The sequence below is a fragment of the Amblyomma americanum genome, chromosome 2, assembly GCF_052857255.1.
Source record: "Amblyomma americanum isolate KBUSLIRL-KWMA chromosome 2, ASM5285725v1, whole genome shotgun sequence".
NCBI lineage: Eukaryota > Metazoa > Arthropoda > Arachnida > Ixodida > Ixodidae > Amblyomma > Amblyomma americanum.
Genome location: NC_135498.1, coordinates 45045404 through 45059497, shown reverse-complemented (window position 1 = coordinate 45059497; position 14094 = coordinate 45045404). Strand labels below are relative to the sequence as shown.

General features: G+C 45.1%; 2 protein-coding genes across 3 annotated transcripts; both read right to left on the bottom strand.

Annotated features, from left to right (window-relative positions):
- Positions 1-3572: 3572 nt before the first annotated feature.
- Positions 3573-5399, bottom strand: LOC144118531 (uncharacterized). Of its 2 annotated transcripts, XM_077651449.1 has the most exons (4): positions 5234-5399; positions 4963-5149; positions 4335-4451; positions 3573-3963 (listed from the first exon to the last, which is right to left on the bottom strand). In XM_077651449.1, exons 1-4 carry the CDS (start codon positions 5276-5278, stop codon positions 3635-3637), a joined length of 678 nt encoding a protein of 225 aa, XP_077507575.1. In that variant the 5' UTR covers positions 5279-5399; the 3' UTR covers positions 3573-3634. The 2 variants fall into 2 exon arrangements, with proteins under 2 accessions (XP_077507575.1, XP_077507576.1); XM_077651450.1 differs by lacking the exon at positions 3573-3963 and having other exon boundaries at positions 3978-4451.
- A 277-nt stretch (positions 5400-5676) lies between these two features.
- LOC144118530 (THAP domain-containing protein 10-like) lies at positions 5677-9772 on the bottom strand. The gene is made up of 6 exons (XM_077651448.1): positions 9254-9772; positions 8992-9061; positions 8354-8536; positions 6726-6870; positions 6376-6486; positions 5677-5919 (listed from the first exon to the last, which is right to left on the bottom strand). The coding sequence occupies exons 1-3, from the start codon at positions 9626-9628 to the stop codon at positions 8361-8363; spliced, it is 621 nt and encodes a 206-aa protein (XP_077507574.1). The 5' UTR covers positions 9629-9772; the 3' UTR covers positions 5677-5919; positions 6376-6486; positions 6726-6870; positions 8354-8360.
- Between the last annotated feature and the right edge of the window lie 4322 nt (positions 9773-14094).

The following is a 14094-nucleotide window of genomic DNA, read 5'->3' as shown; positions in this document are numbered from 1 at the left end:
AGGCACAGATGACACTGAGTGTGTGTCAGTGAACAAACAGGAACATTATTCACCTGGAGCCTCTCTTTGGTTTTGTTTTCAGGCACATTCCAAGAAGATATTTTGCTGCCACTTTATAGGCTGAACTGCTAGAATACACAACTTTCTCTAAATGGTGACCTGGTATCAATATTTGATGAAGCCTGCCAAAAAAATAGCTGCGAAGCTCAATGTCGGCATACTTAGCAAGGCCTCTCACATGAAGTGGGTGCCAGTGACCAAAGAGGAGACACAGGTGTTCCTCTATCTCGTGCTTGAAGGAAAACAGTTCAGGTGTAAAAGCAATACTGGTACTGGTCCAAGAACAGGCTTTGGAGAGCAGAGGAGCAGTACCTACTTCCAGCATAAACAAGAACGCTTCACTTTGTTGAAAATTAAAGCGTTGCCGATCTTGGTGGTTATCCACAGCTAAATCTGAATGCAATACGGCCCTTTTCAGACTCGCTTGTTGGACCTCTTGGCGTTTCTCCTCAAAACGAGGCTAATTCTAGACCTCAGTATACTCTCGTCACTGCATCTCTTCTTACTGAACACCTCTACACTCTGCACGTAATTAATCCAGAGCCTTTCACTACAGCATCTCTCACAGCCCATCTGGCACTCTGGGACGTTAAGACGTGCTTGTGCGAAATATGTGACAACTGCCACCTCCACAAAAGATGTGTGTGCGACCACATCACACATTCTCATCATCTGTGCCTGTAATAACACTAGGGTTGTCTTTTCGTGGCGCAAAACTTGAGGTGGTCCCGCACTAGTGCGGCCTTGTCCACAGGGTCAAAATAGCTTGTAAGGGGTGGCGGCAGTGGAGGTAGGGCACAGAGGTGTGCAGCGCCAAGGCTGCTGCTGTCCAAAAGCTCTTCAACGATTTCAAGGAGATTCCCAATGTAGTCTGCACAAGACAAGCGAAAAAAAAAATCATAAGTGGGGTACCTGCTGCAGTGGTGTAAGTAGTATTTAGTTTGAAGTCACAGAAATAAATTACTGCAAGTAGTTGAAAACAAACAGCCTTGAGGCTGTTCTACAGCAGGGTGAGAAGTCTCAGTGAGATCATCGTTTTTTTTTCAGTCTTTTGTTTGGCTGCACGCATGTAATTTTTTTTGCATTATCATTTCTCATGCATTATCTTTTCTTACCTATTAGTTCTGAACCATGCACTTGCAGCAAACAGTGCCAATGTTAACCGGCACAGTGCATTTTGAAGCTCTTTATGCATTGCAGCACTATCAGACATTATTTTTTACCTATTAGTTCTGAATCGTGCATCGATCCTAAGGAAAAAAAACTGTGAAAACTATGGTGCCTGAACCGTAGGCATTAAAGTTTTTCCTTCCCTCTGGAGCTCTTTACGCACCATTGGTTGCAGGTTCTTTGACTGGGCATGTCACTGGCTTGCTTTTCCTTCCCTTCGGGTATTTGACTGCCCATCGCTGCTCGCCCAAGGAAGTTCTTCCTTGCAACCTGTCTGCGTTCTCATTATAATGCAATGCAGCCAGTTGTGTCCTGTGCAGGAACATGCACAAAGTCAGAAGTGCACATCTCTACCTAAACATTGGCTAAAATGAACACACAGCTGACCTCATAGAATGCTTTCATGTGAAAAGAACTTAAACAGTCGTGCCCATGTAAATGAACCTGATATTCACACGGATTTTGTCCGTTGCATCCGAAGTTCATAGTAAGTGCATTAATGTAGAAGAACTTGCGGGGCCAGTTGGTGCATAGCTCTCTTGGGCTGGCATTAAGCACACGAAAGATGTACACAGGAAAGAGCAGAAGATGACAGAACTGTCACTTCTGTTCTTTCCTGTGTACGTCTTGTCCTGTGCGCAACACCATCCCAAGATAGTAAGTCGACTTGCCTTATTACAGCCAAAATATAAGTCAGACAAAAGCGGTGTTCATTTCTCTAAAATGTCTGTTGTGCACCTCTGTTCCTTCAAAGCAGGGCCTATCAAGTCATTTTCTAAGTTCTCCAGTGCGGCCGTATGCTCCTGGCTCAGACCGCTGCTGCAGACGAGCCGCTTTAGGTATGCAAAAATACCAATAGTGACTGCAGCATTAATGGAAACTGCTAGTAGGTAGGCATCCTTAGCTTCAATCCTAAACAAAGTTGGAAAAAGGCATCAACGAAGTGATCACAGTGCATGTGTATGCAGAACATACAGTATGTGCCATACTTGTGTAAAGCACTTGTGCAGTGTACTGGACTTTAAATAAAGCGACACCTTGCTGCAGTTGTTAGGTTCTTGAAGCAACCTTTGCACGGAAGTAGGTACAGCCGCACAGACCTTCAAAACAGGTGGGAACCTATTCTTTACCCGAAAACTGTCGCCTAAAGTCTGATTTCAGTTTTCACTCATCAGCGTGCACTGCTTCGATCTACACAAGGGTGACACAGACTCGCTGCGGTCTGTGCACTGCCTGCACCGGCAGCAGTGCACAAGGTGGAGATCCGATTGTGTAGGCAGTGCAAGCCACATGATCGGATTGACCAGCAGACATATCTCGAGACCAGCATTCAAACTTCTTATACCGCTACCAGTGGTTGATCACTGGCAGTGTGCGGTATAGTTTGCTGCACATGTGTACAGCAACTGACCTTGTAGCCTGTCTGGGCATGCTTGGCTGTCACTTAGCAGCAATTTCAACACCGACTTTTTTATTAGGGGCTCGCACAATCTTTGGGGGAGATTACAAGAGCTGGGAGACCAGCTTTCGTCAGCATGCTGGCGGGAGACATGCCTTCTTGCATTCACCTCGGTATTTTATAACTTCAGGGGCAAGTTTGCTGCACCTCCTCGTTTGTCAAAACTGAGCAGTGTGGCCACAGCTGTTTTATCCAAGACGCAGTGCCATATTCATAACACATATTTTGACCATAACACCACCCTCATTTCGCATTAAGAAAGATTTCTTTGTACCTTTGGCCGTTACAAGTCTGCTCGACTGTAGGTACATGCGTGCTGCACTGTGAGCATGGCATTCCCATCACAAATAAATGGGTGGAATGTTGTCACACAATGTGCCTCAGCACAGTGCATTTGCCACCTGAATTGAAGGCCAATTTTTGTTTTCTCTGCAGTGTCACTGCAGGCCGACTCTGCAGCTCTGAGCATGTTGAGTAAAGCCTCAGTAAGTGCAGATGATCACTCACTACTTGCTCCTCTACCTTGTTACCACTGTGAACCAACATCCTTGACGTGCTTGCCGCAGACATGACTGTCAATGCAGATATTCACACAAAAGTATTTGCACAACAGTGGGTAAAGGAAAGAAGGAAGTTGAGACAGAAACATGTTCGGATGCTCCGAGAAACCCAAAACGTGCTTCAAGGAACCCTGCTGTTTCATGGACCCGTCTGAGAATGCCTGCTTTAGGGCTTTGTATTGTTTTGTACGCCACCGTGCAGAAATATTGTAGCTGGCGCAGTAGCAAACACAAGGAAGTGTATAGTACAAAACATCGCGTCCCATTTCGTAAACTGCGGTCATGTGGTGTTCCATTAGTTTTAAATAAAACTAAACCAGGCTGCATGGCTGTAGTTTTAGTGAGACATCTCATGTAGTTCTTCAGCTCCTAACATGGCAAACAGTTAGATATATTGATATTTTTTGCATGGACAACAAAGAATTTGTAAACACACCAAGGTAGGTATTTTAGACACATTACTGCCGCCCTTTATAACATCTAGCACAGAATTATATAAGTGTATTGCTGATGCGTATGTAAAGAAATCAATACTTTCATACCTTGCCAGCATTCCATAGAAGGAAAATGTGAAGCTCTTCAGTGCGAGCCTATTGACCAATGAATGGAATGACTCCACGCTCGATGTCTGGCATGACGCTGACACCTGCTTGATGTCGATAAGCAGGCGGCTGTTTTCAACTATAACCCTCAGCTTTATAAATGCATCGGTGCCTGGTCACATGAAATAGAAGGATACAGCATTATATAGAAGCGGAAAACTTTTGAAGGGCTGTCAGAGTAAATCATGAAGAATGCACCAATGAGCAGGTCTACATTCCTCTTGTTTGCAACGCATCAACCAGACACTTTATCATGATCATGACAATCAAGGGTAATCATTTGGACCGCCAGCATTGAAACAGCAAAAGGAGATCTCTACAATATAAATGCCAAGTTACTTGACACGACAGAATTACCTGGCAAGATCCACTTTCTGGGCAAGAGGTCCCCGTGGTCACAGTTGGGATATTCATCACTGTGCTTACAGTGCTTGTTCTGCACGTGGTTTAGAAATGATCGCCAAACGGCCACCGCAAGCTCACCTCTGCCTGCACCAGTCTTCACTGAAAAGTACAAGTGGTTGATGATTGACGTCACCCACTTTCCAATGAGATCGCAGCCTCGTGATCTTGATACAGCCTGCAGCTTCTTTTTTAGCCCTGCACAAAAAAAAAACCAAGCAAGTATTCTTAGCTGCCGTTTAAACAGTAATTAGAACACCCGCATCACCAATAAAGCTCTCAGCCAACTGAAAGTTTGTCTTCCATGATCATGTGGACACTGTTAATTCTCTGAAAAGTTAGGCGGTGTTCATAAGTAAATATCAATCTGCATGACAGAACCCACATATGAACACACAACAGGTATGCACAGCTTGAATGCTATGCATGGTGAACAGCACACCTATGTTTTAATGATAAAAAAAAAGCGGAAGTACTCTTTCGTAGCAATAATTTTGCAATATTAACAGCTTGCAAGGAAAGTTAACTTCCAGGATTGAACACCAGGATGAGAGTATTTACACCAGTTAAAGCTTCCTACAGTGCTGACACGGCAACCTCTGTCATCCCCTATTTGGCCTGCTGCACTTCATGTACTACTGCTCATTCAGAGTGCAGTCTCCCGGCAGACAGCAGATCAATGACGAACTGGAAAGAGTGAGGTGCTAACCTTTGGCTACATGCCAAGCATCAATGCAGTGGGGGACATCAGGTCGCTCTTTCAGCAAGTGGCTGCGCACCTGGGTGTGCCTGTCTGTGACAAGTTTAATGACACGAACTTTTTGGCTGTCAAGCACCTTCAGGACCCTCTTTAATCCCTCCAGCTCCATGGCAGAACTGCACAAGACCTCATTTGACTGCAACAGGAGATCAAGTGAAAGAATAGTTAAAAGTGACCAAAGTGGATGCACTCCACATGAGAAAACTGGAAAGTCTTTTACCTGCACAAGCTGCACGTCAATTATGCGTTTTAGTGACGTGTCCATCAGCGAGTATGTTCCGTAATTCGCGCAAATAGCCTGGTGAATCTGCACGACTGTCACCTGCCAGCTGGGCACCAGTTGTGCTTAAGTTGTTTAAGAGAGAACCTTTTTGGCATTCCCGAAGCTGCAGCAAAAAATAGACATATTAGTACATAAGCAACGCTAAAGGCCCAGAGAAAAAAAAAGGAAAAAGGCCATAACTGTAATGCAATGCTTATAACAATACACCCATAGTAATGGGCAGCATAATGCTACGTAAGAAATAATGTCACTTTTCTCATGACTAGGCACCCAAAAACATGCCTAAAAAATTTATCCGTGACATTAGCTGTATGACCTTGCTTATGTGAAAGCTATTTTTCTAGTGGAGACAAAGACAGTGCTAGACAAATTATGCTCACCTTGTGTATAGCCAGGACCAAAATGACCTTCTGTATGCGGTAATAGGTCCACTTTGTGAAGCAGGCAATACCCGCACTCTGCAAAAACCTAAGAACTTGTATTGGGCTTGAGCCGGTGAACAGAATTGAGGCAGCCAGAACAATATTGCCCATGGCAAATCGCTTCTTCTTGGGCTGACTGTGCCAGCTCAAAATGTGTCCATCCTGGCACGTTGATGTCACAATGGCAAGAGAGCCAATAACCTGCACACACAATAATACACATCCACACAGTTCTTTAAATATGCTAGAATGCAGGATTAAAGCTCCTACTGTGTGACTTCTACATAGCGTTAGACAAAAAATCAAGTAGCATAAGGACAAAGCCCCCATCACATATGGTTTTCAACAACCCTGAAACAGACTGGGTGATCACTTGTACCTTGGCATTTGTAATGAACGTTGCATTCAAATATCAGTGAAGCACCTATGTGGCCAAAGTGTAACCTCCTATTTTTGTAGACGCTTGAACGCGAATGAAAATGTTTCTTTTGTACTGAAACGTATAGCATGCAAGAAATATGTCTGTGCCGTCTTTTTAGGCAGACATTTTAGAAATACGAGAAATGACAGAAGTTATCAGACTGACAAAATGATAGCAATGAAATTCCAGAAAAACTGTGCTGCAACAGCTTAGCATGAGAGCAATGGTTCCTATACCTGTACTGATGACTCTGCTGGAAATGGCACTGCCTGCAAAATTTCATGAGGTGCAGGAGGTTTTCCTCATATACAATGAATTTACGAGGAGTTGTCGGTTGAGTGGCAGAGCTGCAATGGAAATTTATATTGCCTTTAAAACAACTTATCTTTTTGTGTTGCATGCTTCACATTTTTCCACGCACAAGGCAAAGCTTCTCAGATGTATTACTAAAAAAATGTCAACTATTTAGAGCAAATATGTTGACAAAACTTTGTGGCGCAAGAGCGTGTATTGACCAACATACCAACACATCAGTACCCCATGCACAGGAAGGGAAAATCAAATTTTAGCCATTAGATGCACTTACGCTTCCAAGTGCTCCAAAGATGGCTCATATGTATCATATTTGGAGTCATGAAAAGTGACACATTTCTGGTGACTGTGGTGTGGAGCACCTAGGTTGCCAATCCTCTGGCAGCACGATGTCTGAAAATCGCAGTCAGTTTGACATTCTGCAAGGCAAGATTAGAGGCTATTGTAAATGTACACACACTAAGGCTGAAGTGTGAAGAGTAAAGAACAAAGAAACACAGCAGCTTAGAAAAAAGTATGCATAATGCAACAAGTGTGCTCTGGTAGTGCATGTCTAACACTCGCCTAGAAGAAAAGCACTAAGTTTTGTTAGAGGGTCCACCAAAAAAAAAAAATGTATCAGCACTAAGTGTGTTGCTTAAGAGCACTGCACTCTCCAGTGAGATTACAGCACAAAAACCTACCACAGGAGTCATCAGAGCACAAATAAGCAACACTAGCAACTGAATCATATGCTCCATCCCAAGGCAACTAGCAAATGAACTGTCCACATCACCTGATACTGCACTTGAATGCATTATGCAAAGGCAACACAATGTGAAGATGAGATAGCGCATGCATGCTCTTTCCGCACTGAACACCATGTATGCTCACACTATAACACGGCCACTTATCAAAGGACTGACTTCAAGTCCTTGTATCGTATGTTATGGAGTTTTCCAAAAAGAGATTTGGAGCATGTTTACATCCTCCATGAACTGAAAAGTGTGCTTCAATAGGTGTATTGGATTCAAATCCCGAGTTGTTATAGGCCAGGACAGATTATTTCCTCCTTCACAGATTCACTGTGTGTAACAGCCGCATCTTACTGGTATTCACCTAGGGGGCAGAAACGTGGAGGCTAACGAAAAGGGTTCAGCTTAAGTAACGGACAACACAGCGAGCCATGGAAAGAAAAATTATAAATGTAACGTTAAGAGACCAGAAGCAGGCAGAGTGGGTGAGGGAACGCACACAGGTTAATGACATCCTAGTCGAAAATCAAGAGGAAAAAATGGGCTTGGGCAGGGCATGTAATGCGAAGGCAAGATAACCGCAGGTCCTTAAGGGTCACGGAGTGGATTCTAAGAGAAAGCAAGAGTAGCAGGGGGCGACAGAAAGTTAGTTGGACGGATGAAATTAAGAAGTCTGCAGGCATAGGGCGGATGCAACTGGCAATTAGGACAGGGTTAATTGGAGAGACATGGGAGAGGCCTTTGCCCTGCAGTGGGCGTAGTCAGGCTGATGATGATGAGATTCAGAGCTCTGCACATGACCACCAGCTGAAATACGCCATTAGTCACGGCCTCTATAACTCCACACAGCATGCCTTCCCACTTTCCCAATTCACCTAGACATAAAAGTTGCTGTTACTTGTGTCTTTGTTTACACTTGCATCTCGAGCAATGAGGCAGGCCGTCAGGTGACAAACAGTTTACAGAATTCCCTATGGCAGGCAAACAACCATGCGCTGCTACTCATGCAATAATACACTGCTTACTGCAAAGCTGCGCCACAAACACACTCCTTGGCATATCCAAACTCGTCAATGCTCAGTAGTGGCAAGCATGAAAACATGTGCGCACACATGATTTTCACATAAATTCAATAAAGGTCAGACATGCTAGCTGTTTTCATACGCACCCACAGTTCAGTTCACACCTTTTGTCTGCACACCGATGCTCCTCATTTTTTTATATGAATTGGCCTGTGTCGCCTTTACTGACACCTGCACAGAGCACTGCGTCTGGGAGTCAAATGAACTGTGTGCAAATCCTGCTGTGGCTCCACAAGGTGGTGATGGCGCGCAGGAGCGATGCCCAAGTGCTGGAAGAAAAGATGATCACAGAAGTCTAGGAGGCATGTTTAACTGATAATTTGTGCGCACAGAGCATACAGCATATGCAACATGTGTGCCACAATCATGCTAGTGGTTCGTTCATTTCTGTGCTACACAGACAGGTCAGCCAGTTCTACGAGTATAAACAGATAATTGTGGCCACATCCTCCCTAAAATGGCACAACAGCCATATAGAACATGATAGGAAATTCGGCGCCTTAAATTATATTGTTAGTGGTTCATTTATAGATTTATCAATAAAATTGTGCGCCAAGTTGAGCTGGGGTTATTGTAAGCTACTGGTAAATTAGCCTCGCGATTATTCTGCTGGCAATTGCTCCGCCGTAGTGATTCTTAACATCGTGAATTTCAAAGACCGAATCTATTTGTTCGGATTTTGTGTTTACGGCACTTTGCATATTAGGGTACGATCGAAACTTACGTGAAGATACTTCGTCCATGGCCGGCATGTCGCAGGAACCGTCACGATCGCCGCCAACGCCAGCGATACACTGCGCAAAATATCAAACACACCAGAGTTACAGTCACCGGCAACAAACGTCGCTACAGCCATTACCATCGGACATAATCCCATGCTTGCCACATGCAAGTGGTCATTTAAATAGTCACCGCCTGGTTATGGCCAATCCCCCTTGTGGGTATGTGCCATTGTGTGAGGTCAACAACAACAACATAATACACACCTGACGCTTCGGTGAAGTTGCTCCCGTTTCTTGTGCAAGGAGACGACGAGCAGCAGCGGGATACACCGTCGGCACAGCACCGGGTCTTAGGCGCCGCTGCGTTGGAATCCCAAGCTCGGCCGCATACGTGCTGTAGTACGAGTCCATCGAAAAGTGAAGTGAACAAAGCACGCTGCTCTTGGCCGGTGTCCAATAGTGCCGCCCGGCGGCACGAACAAACTTTATCCACGCGTCCCTTTGCTCTTTGTCCCGAGGGAACTTATGCAACACCGCGCCGTCTCCGGCTTTGCTTGGGCAGAAGCCCATCACGCAGGAGGTCAAAGGCATGGTGGTCGCAGCGTTCCAAGGCTGGCTGCCACGAACAAACACGCTCATACGTTGAACGTCGCCGTAACAGGTTCGTGAGCGTGCAAACTGCCGGCTATATTTTCTAGTACAACACGCACATAAAAGTCTCGCAAGCGAGGGACGGCACCGAGCAACGACGCAGTCAGTCAAAGGTCGAAGCACTCCAGTCAGTGGCACGCTAATCTACGTCACATTATTATTGCGCTATGACGTAGTGCATTCGTTCTTTTGAGGTAACGTCATTGGTAACGTCATTAACTGCCGCGCTAGCGATGGCTCCAAATCATGAGAAAGAGCATTTTAGAACTTTTTGGAGCCGAATTAAAATTACTTGCAAATGTTTGTAATATCCAGTACTTCGTCATGGGTGCCCTTGAATACAGGAGAAGCCTGCAGCATGCTCTTCATAGCCTTAAAATTTAGTGCCTTAGCCCCATTAAGCTGCCGCTTCATTTCCATAGTATAAGACTGGTTGGCTTTGCCTACCACACTGCGGCGCCGCTTTCCTATACCGTAATGCCAGCGAAAATAGAAAGAAGATACGACTATACTGAACTACTCACACTGTGAATAAAAGAATTCAACACCAACGCCGCCAGCAAGCTTTGATTAGAGAGTAGAATTTCGTAGAAGCATTTTTTGTGCAGCAGCCAGTTCTTTGAAACCTCACTGAGATGAAATCGGACTTCGTTCCGGGAAACAAGGTTTAGGACTTGGGAATTCAACGGCCTTACTGGGTATAATTTCTACATGTTTTACTCCACACTCTGATCATCTGACAGGCTCTGGGCTGATGATGAAAATGTTGAGGGTGGTACCACGGTTCCCGTTGGACCGGCGGCCACCCGTAAGGCCCGGCCAGTGCCCCATTGTTAGCGTACTATACAGGGTGTTTCACCTACTATTTTACAAAATTTTTAAAACTAGGCTTTTTGAGTTAGAAGGGCGTTTTTTCGGCATAGCAAATTGTCAGCGGTGTTGTACTTTGCTGAGAACGGAGAAGGCGTGCAGCTCCCCGCCTTTCGTGTCCGCCTCGTGTACCTCCAGGCTGCAGAAACTACGTTTTACCCCGGGAACCTTCACCCTAAGAATTAGCGCTTTAAAACCGGAATTCATAACGGGCTGCAGAGACAAAAAACGTTAGCACGGAGTACGGTTCGGGCCACCACCATCGCCCTCAGACAGTGCTTATTGCATCCCCTCGCCCTCACCTCACCATGTCTTTCCTCCCTCACCCTCTTCCGCACGAATTTTCATGCGCCCATCCTCCCTATCCCTCACCTCACCGAGTGAAATCCTCATGAGGTGAGAGTGAGGACGCCTTCATTGAGGGCTCGCCCTCGTGAGGATGCCCACCTCTCGTCGCAACTCACCAACATGTGCATGTAGCAGACGCCCCTGCCGGGAGCAGTCCGGAACTGTGGCTTTTTCTTGTTGGTGAGACGCTTTAACGTTACGTTGGGCCATGGTCAAGAATCGCTCAGTAACAGTGACGCTTAAAATATAAGTTTGTATTAGACTCTGCATCTTGTTTTTAAACAGAATCCAGTTTGTTTCAACATCCCGTTGTGAAAAACTAAGTAGAAACGTGTCACATAAATTAGCAAGTTCTTCGTTAATAACGTTGCAGTTGCCTTTGTTGTTGTTGTTGCTGCTGCTGCTGCTGCCTCAAAAGCGATGGCACATACCGACGGTGGGGCATTGGCCAGGGTATGGTGCAGATCGAAACAGGCGAAAATTCATCCAGGTTTATCTCAAGCTGCTCATAAATATAAATAGAGGAACATGTGAAAACAGACAACGAATTTTGAAAGATCTTGAGCAAATCGGAATGAAAATTGAGGAAACAAAACTGTGTGGGTTGAATAACCAAATATTAAAGAATTAATCAGAAAGAAAATAATTTTGAGAGGAAAGTAAAAGGCATCGAGAAGTTAACACAAAAATTTCCCGGTTTCGATAACATGCCTGTGAAGAAGCTCACACACCTGCTTAAGGTGATGCCCTTTGACGGTTGCACTGAAGGAGAGGAGGACGGGAAGAGTAAACGGCTGCCCTAACTGAACGAGAGGATTTTGCAAAAACTTAATTACCTGCCGTGCGAACCGCCGGAAGGAGAGGATGAAATGATCTACCGTTTCAACGTCCCCGCATGACGCACATAGATGCGACGGCGTGAACCCAGAACGGCGTAAGTAAAGATTGAGACGAGGAATCCTGGCGAGCAACAACGTCGTGGAAACCTCACAGTGCCTTCAAGCGAATGAGTTTATGTTCCATGGGAATTTTAAGTGTTCAAAGTCCGCTGTAGCAAGGATGGGCTCACGGCTCAGGTTCCGGTGTAGTTGGAAATGTTCATAACGGGTCGTGGTCATCAGGGTAAGGTAGGGAACGACATGGAAGGAGATGAAGTCTTGGTTACAGACTTAAAGCGAAAAGGGGACGTGATTGTGGATGGCTCATTTTTCTAACAAATCAGCCACCGAATTTGAAGTAATGCCACAGTGCCTTGGAATCCGCTGAAAACGCACTTCTTGGGATCGGTACAAGAGACTTGTCCTCGAGCTTTCAAGCGCTGCCAAGACTGGGAGACAGTCCTAGAGAATGATTACATGAGAATTAAATATTGCGTGGAACTTTTTCAAGGGCCAAACCAATAGCGAGAAATTCAGCAGCAAAAAATGGTGTATAATAAGGGACCCAGATAGAATAAAACTAATCTAGTGCGTGGGAATTAACACCTAGCTACTGCTGCTTTTTCGCCTTGTTGAGATGCATCAGTAAAAATAACTACGTGGCTTGGATACTGGAACAGATATTTTTCCAGGAGACCAGTTAGCACTTTGGCAAACAAGTTCTTTGCATATAGCGGCAGCGTACGGTCGAAGGAAACAACTTGTGCACTCTGGACATTTCTGTCGCATTGCACGGACCTAATTAAGCGATACTGCAACTCTAGACAACACGTGCTCTGTAAACACAAATTGAGACAGTTTGTAGAGCTGTCAATGTTTATCTAGAAACAAAGCTGGATTTGTGAAAAAATTGGGGAAGCCACTGCAGGTATAGGCTCAAGTCACCGTGAGAATGTGCGCACTGTGAGGAGCTGGAAGCGCGAGTTAAGTCCCGTACGCTGGCTTCCAGAAAGAGGACACAATTTGCGGTTAACGAGAACAGAAAACTGGGCGAGTTGGAATGGATTCATCTTTAAGCAGCGCGAAACACAGGACGTAGAGGAAGAAACACGAGACGACACGAGCACTATCTAACAACTGAACTTTTATTTCTAGAAGGGTTAGTTATATATGCACCAAAAGCAATAACCGAAAAAACACACAAAAACCCATATCATAAAATCGCGATAATCCGTAAAACCGTACGTGCATGCGGCGGGAGGTTAATCGCCTCATTTTAACAAAGCACACCAGCAATCTTAATACATGACATGCACCTGCTATCAACCTGTCGCCACACATTCCCTGAGAGCGTGAATGTCTTTTTTCACGAGATTAATAGAAGGCGAAGCGACACATGTTTCAGACTCCTGCCTTATCAGAAACGCCTCAACTAACTCCCTGCACGTCCGATCTGGGCGACTAAACAAGATATTTGTCCTGTCCAAATAGGGGAAGCAATCTTTACATTTCCGGCAGTGCACAGCAAGGCTCGACGAAACTGCTTCGATGTTCAAACAGCAGCTCGTTTATACAGCGGCCTGTCTGGCCGATGTACGTCTTGCCGCAGGAAAGCGGGATAGAATAAACCACTCCAGTGTCGCAGTTGACGAAGCGGTTTTTTATGTGAAACTGTGCATCTGTTCCTCCCTCGGTCATCCCGGCCCTCGAGCTTCTTCCTTACTGCACTGCAGACTCTGCTCAGTGTATTCTAGATAGCGCTAGATAGAGCTCGTGTCGTCTATTGTTTATTCCTCTGCGTCCTGTGTTTCGCGCAGCTTAAAGATGAACACAATTTGCCACTGATGTTGATAAGCCCAATCAAAGCCGTAGAGCGGGTCTCTCCAAAAGCACCTGAGGTTGAATTTTGTATCTAGGACAACCGGAGAACAGAGCACAACCGAGCTCTAAAATTGGTTTTACGTAAGTCTTATAGAGAAATAAGAGAGTGTCTCTGCGCATATCAAATTTCTTAATGCGGATTCGCGTCAGGCAATCGAGAGCTCGCTCACTTTTGAGGACTATACTTTTGATGTGAGGTCGCCAATCTACATCAGGGTTGTATACTGCACCTAGGTAGTTTAAGGACTCAACTTGCGTGATTTGGGCGCCTCGAAACAGTAAACAGATATAAAGACCCCCTCTTTATATCTGGAGGAAAAACGAGAACGGAAGATTTGTTCACGTTGAGAATTAAGTGTAACTTACGCAGCCATACTTCCAGGGCTTTGAAGTAGGCTTGCAGTAGCTGGTATATAGTGAATGAATGTCTCTAGCAGAATCGAAAAAGGTTGTCATTCGCATGCACATACACTTTGA

Excerpts from the sequence above, each read along its gene's own strand:
- LOC144118530 (XM_077651448.1), bottom strand. The coding sequence starts at position 9,628 with ATGAGCGTGTTTGTTCGTGGCAGCCAGCCTTGGAACGCTGCGACCACC. Across the intron at positions 9,062-9,253 it reads CAACTTCACCGAAGCGTCAG|TGTATCGCTGGCGTTGGCGG; the intron begins GTGTGTATTATG and ends TATTTTGCGCAG. Across the intron at positions 8,537-8,991 it reads CATGGACGAAGTATCTTCAC|CACTTGGGCATCGCTCCTGC; the intron begins GTAAGTTTCGAT and ends CTTTTCTTCCAG.
- LOC144118531 (XM_077651449.1), bottom strand. The coding sequence starts at position 5,278 with ATGGACACGTCACTAAAACGCATAATTGACGTGCAGCTTGTGCAG. Across the intron at positions 5,150-5,233 it reads TTGACGTGCAGCTTGTGCAG|TCAAATGAGGTCTTGTGCAG; the intron begins GTAAAAGACTTT and ends CTCCTGTTGCAG. Across the intron at positions 3,964-4,334 it reads GAAGACTGGTGCAGGCAGAG|GCACCGATGCATTTATAAAG; the intron begins GTGAGCTTGCGG and ends TCATGTGACCAG.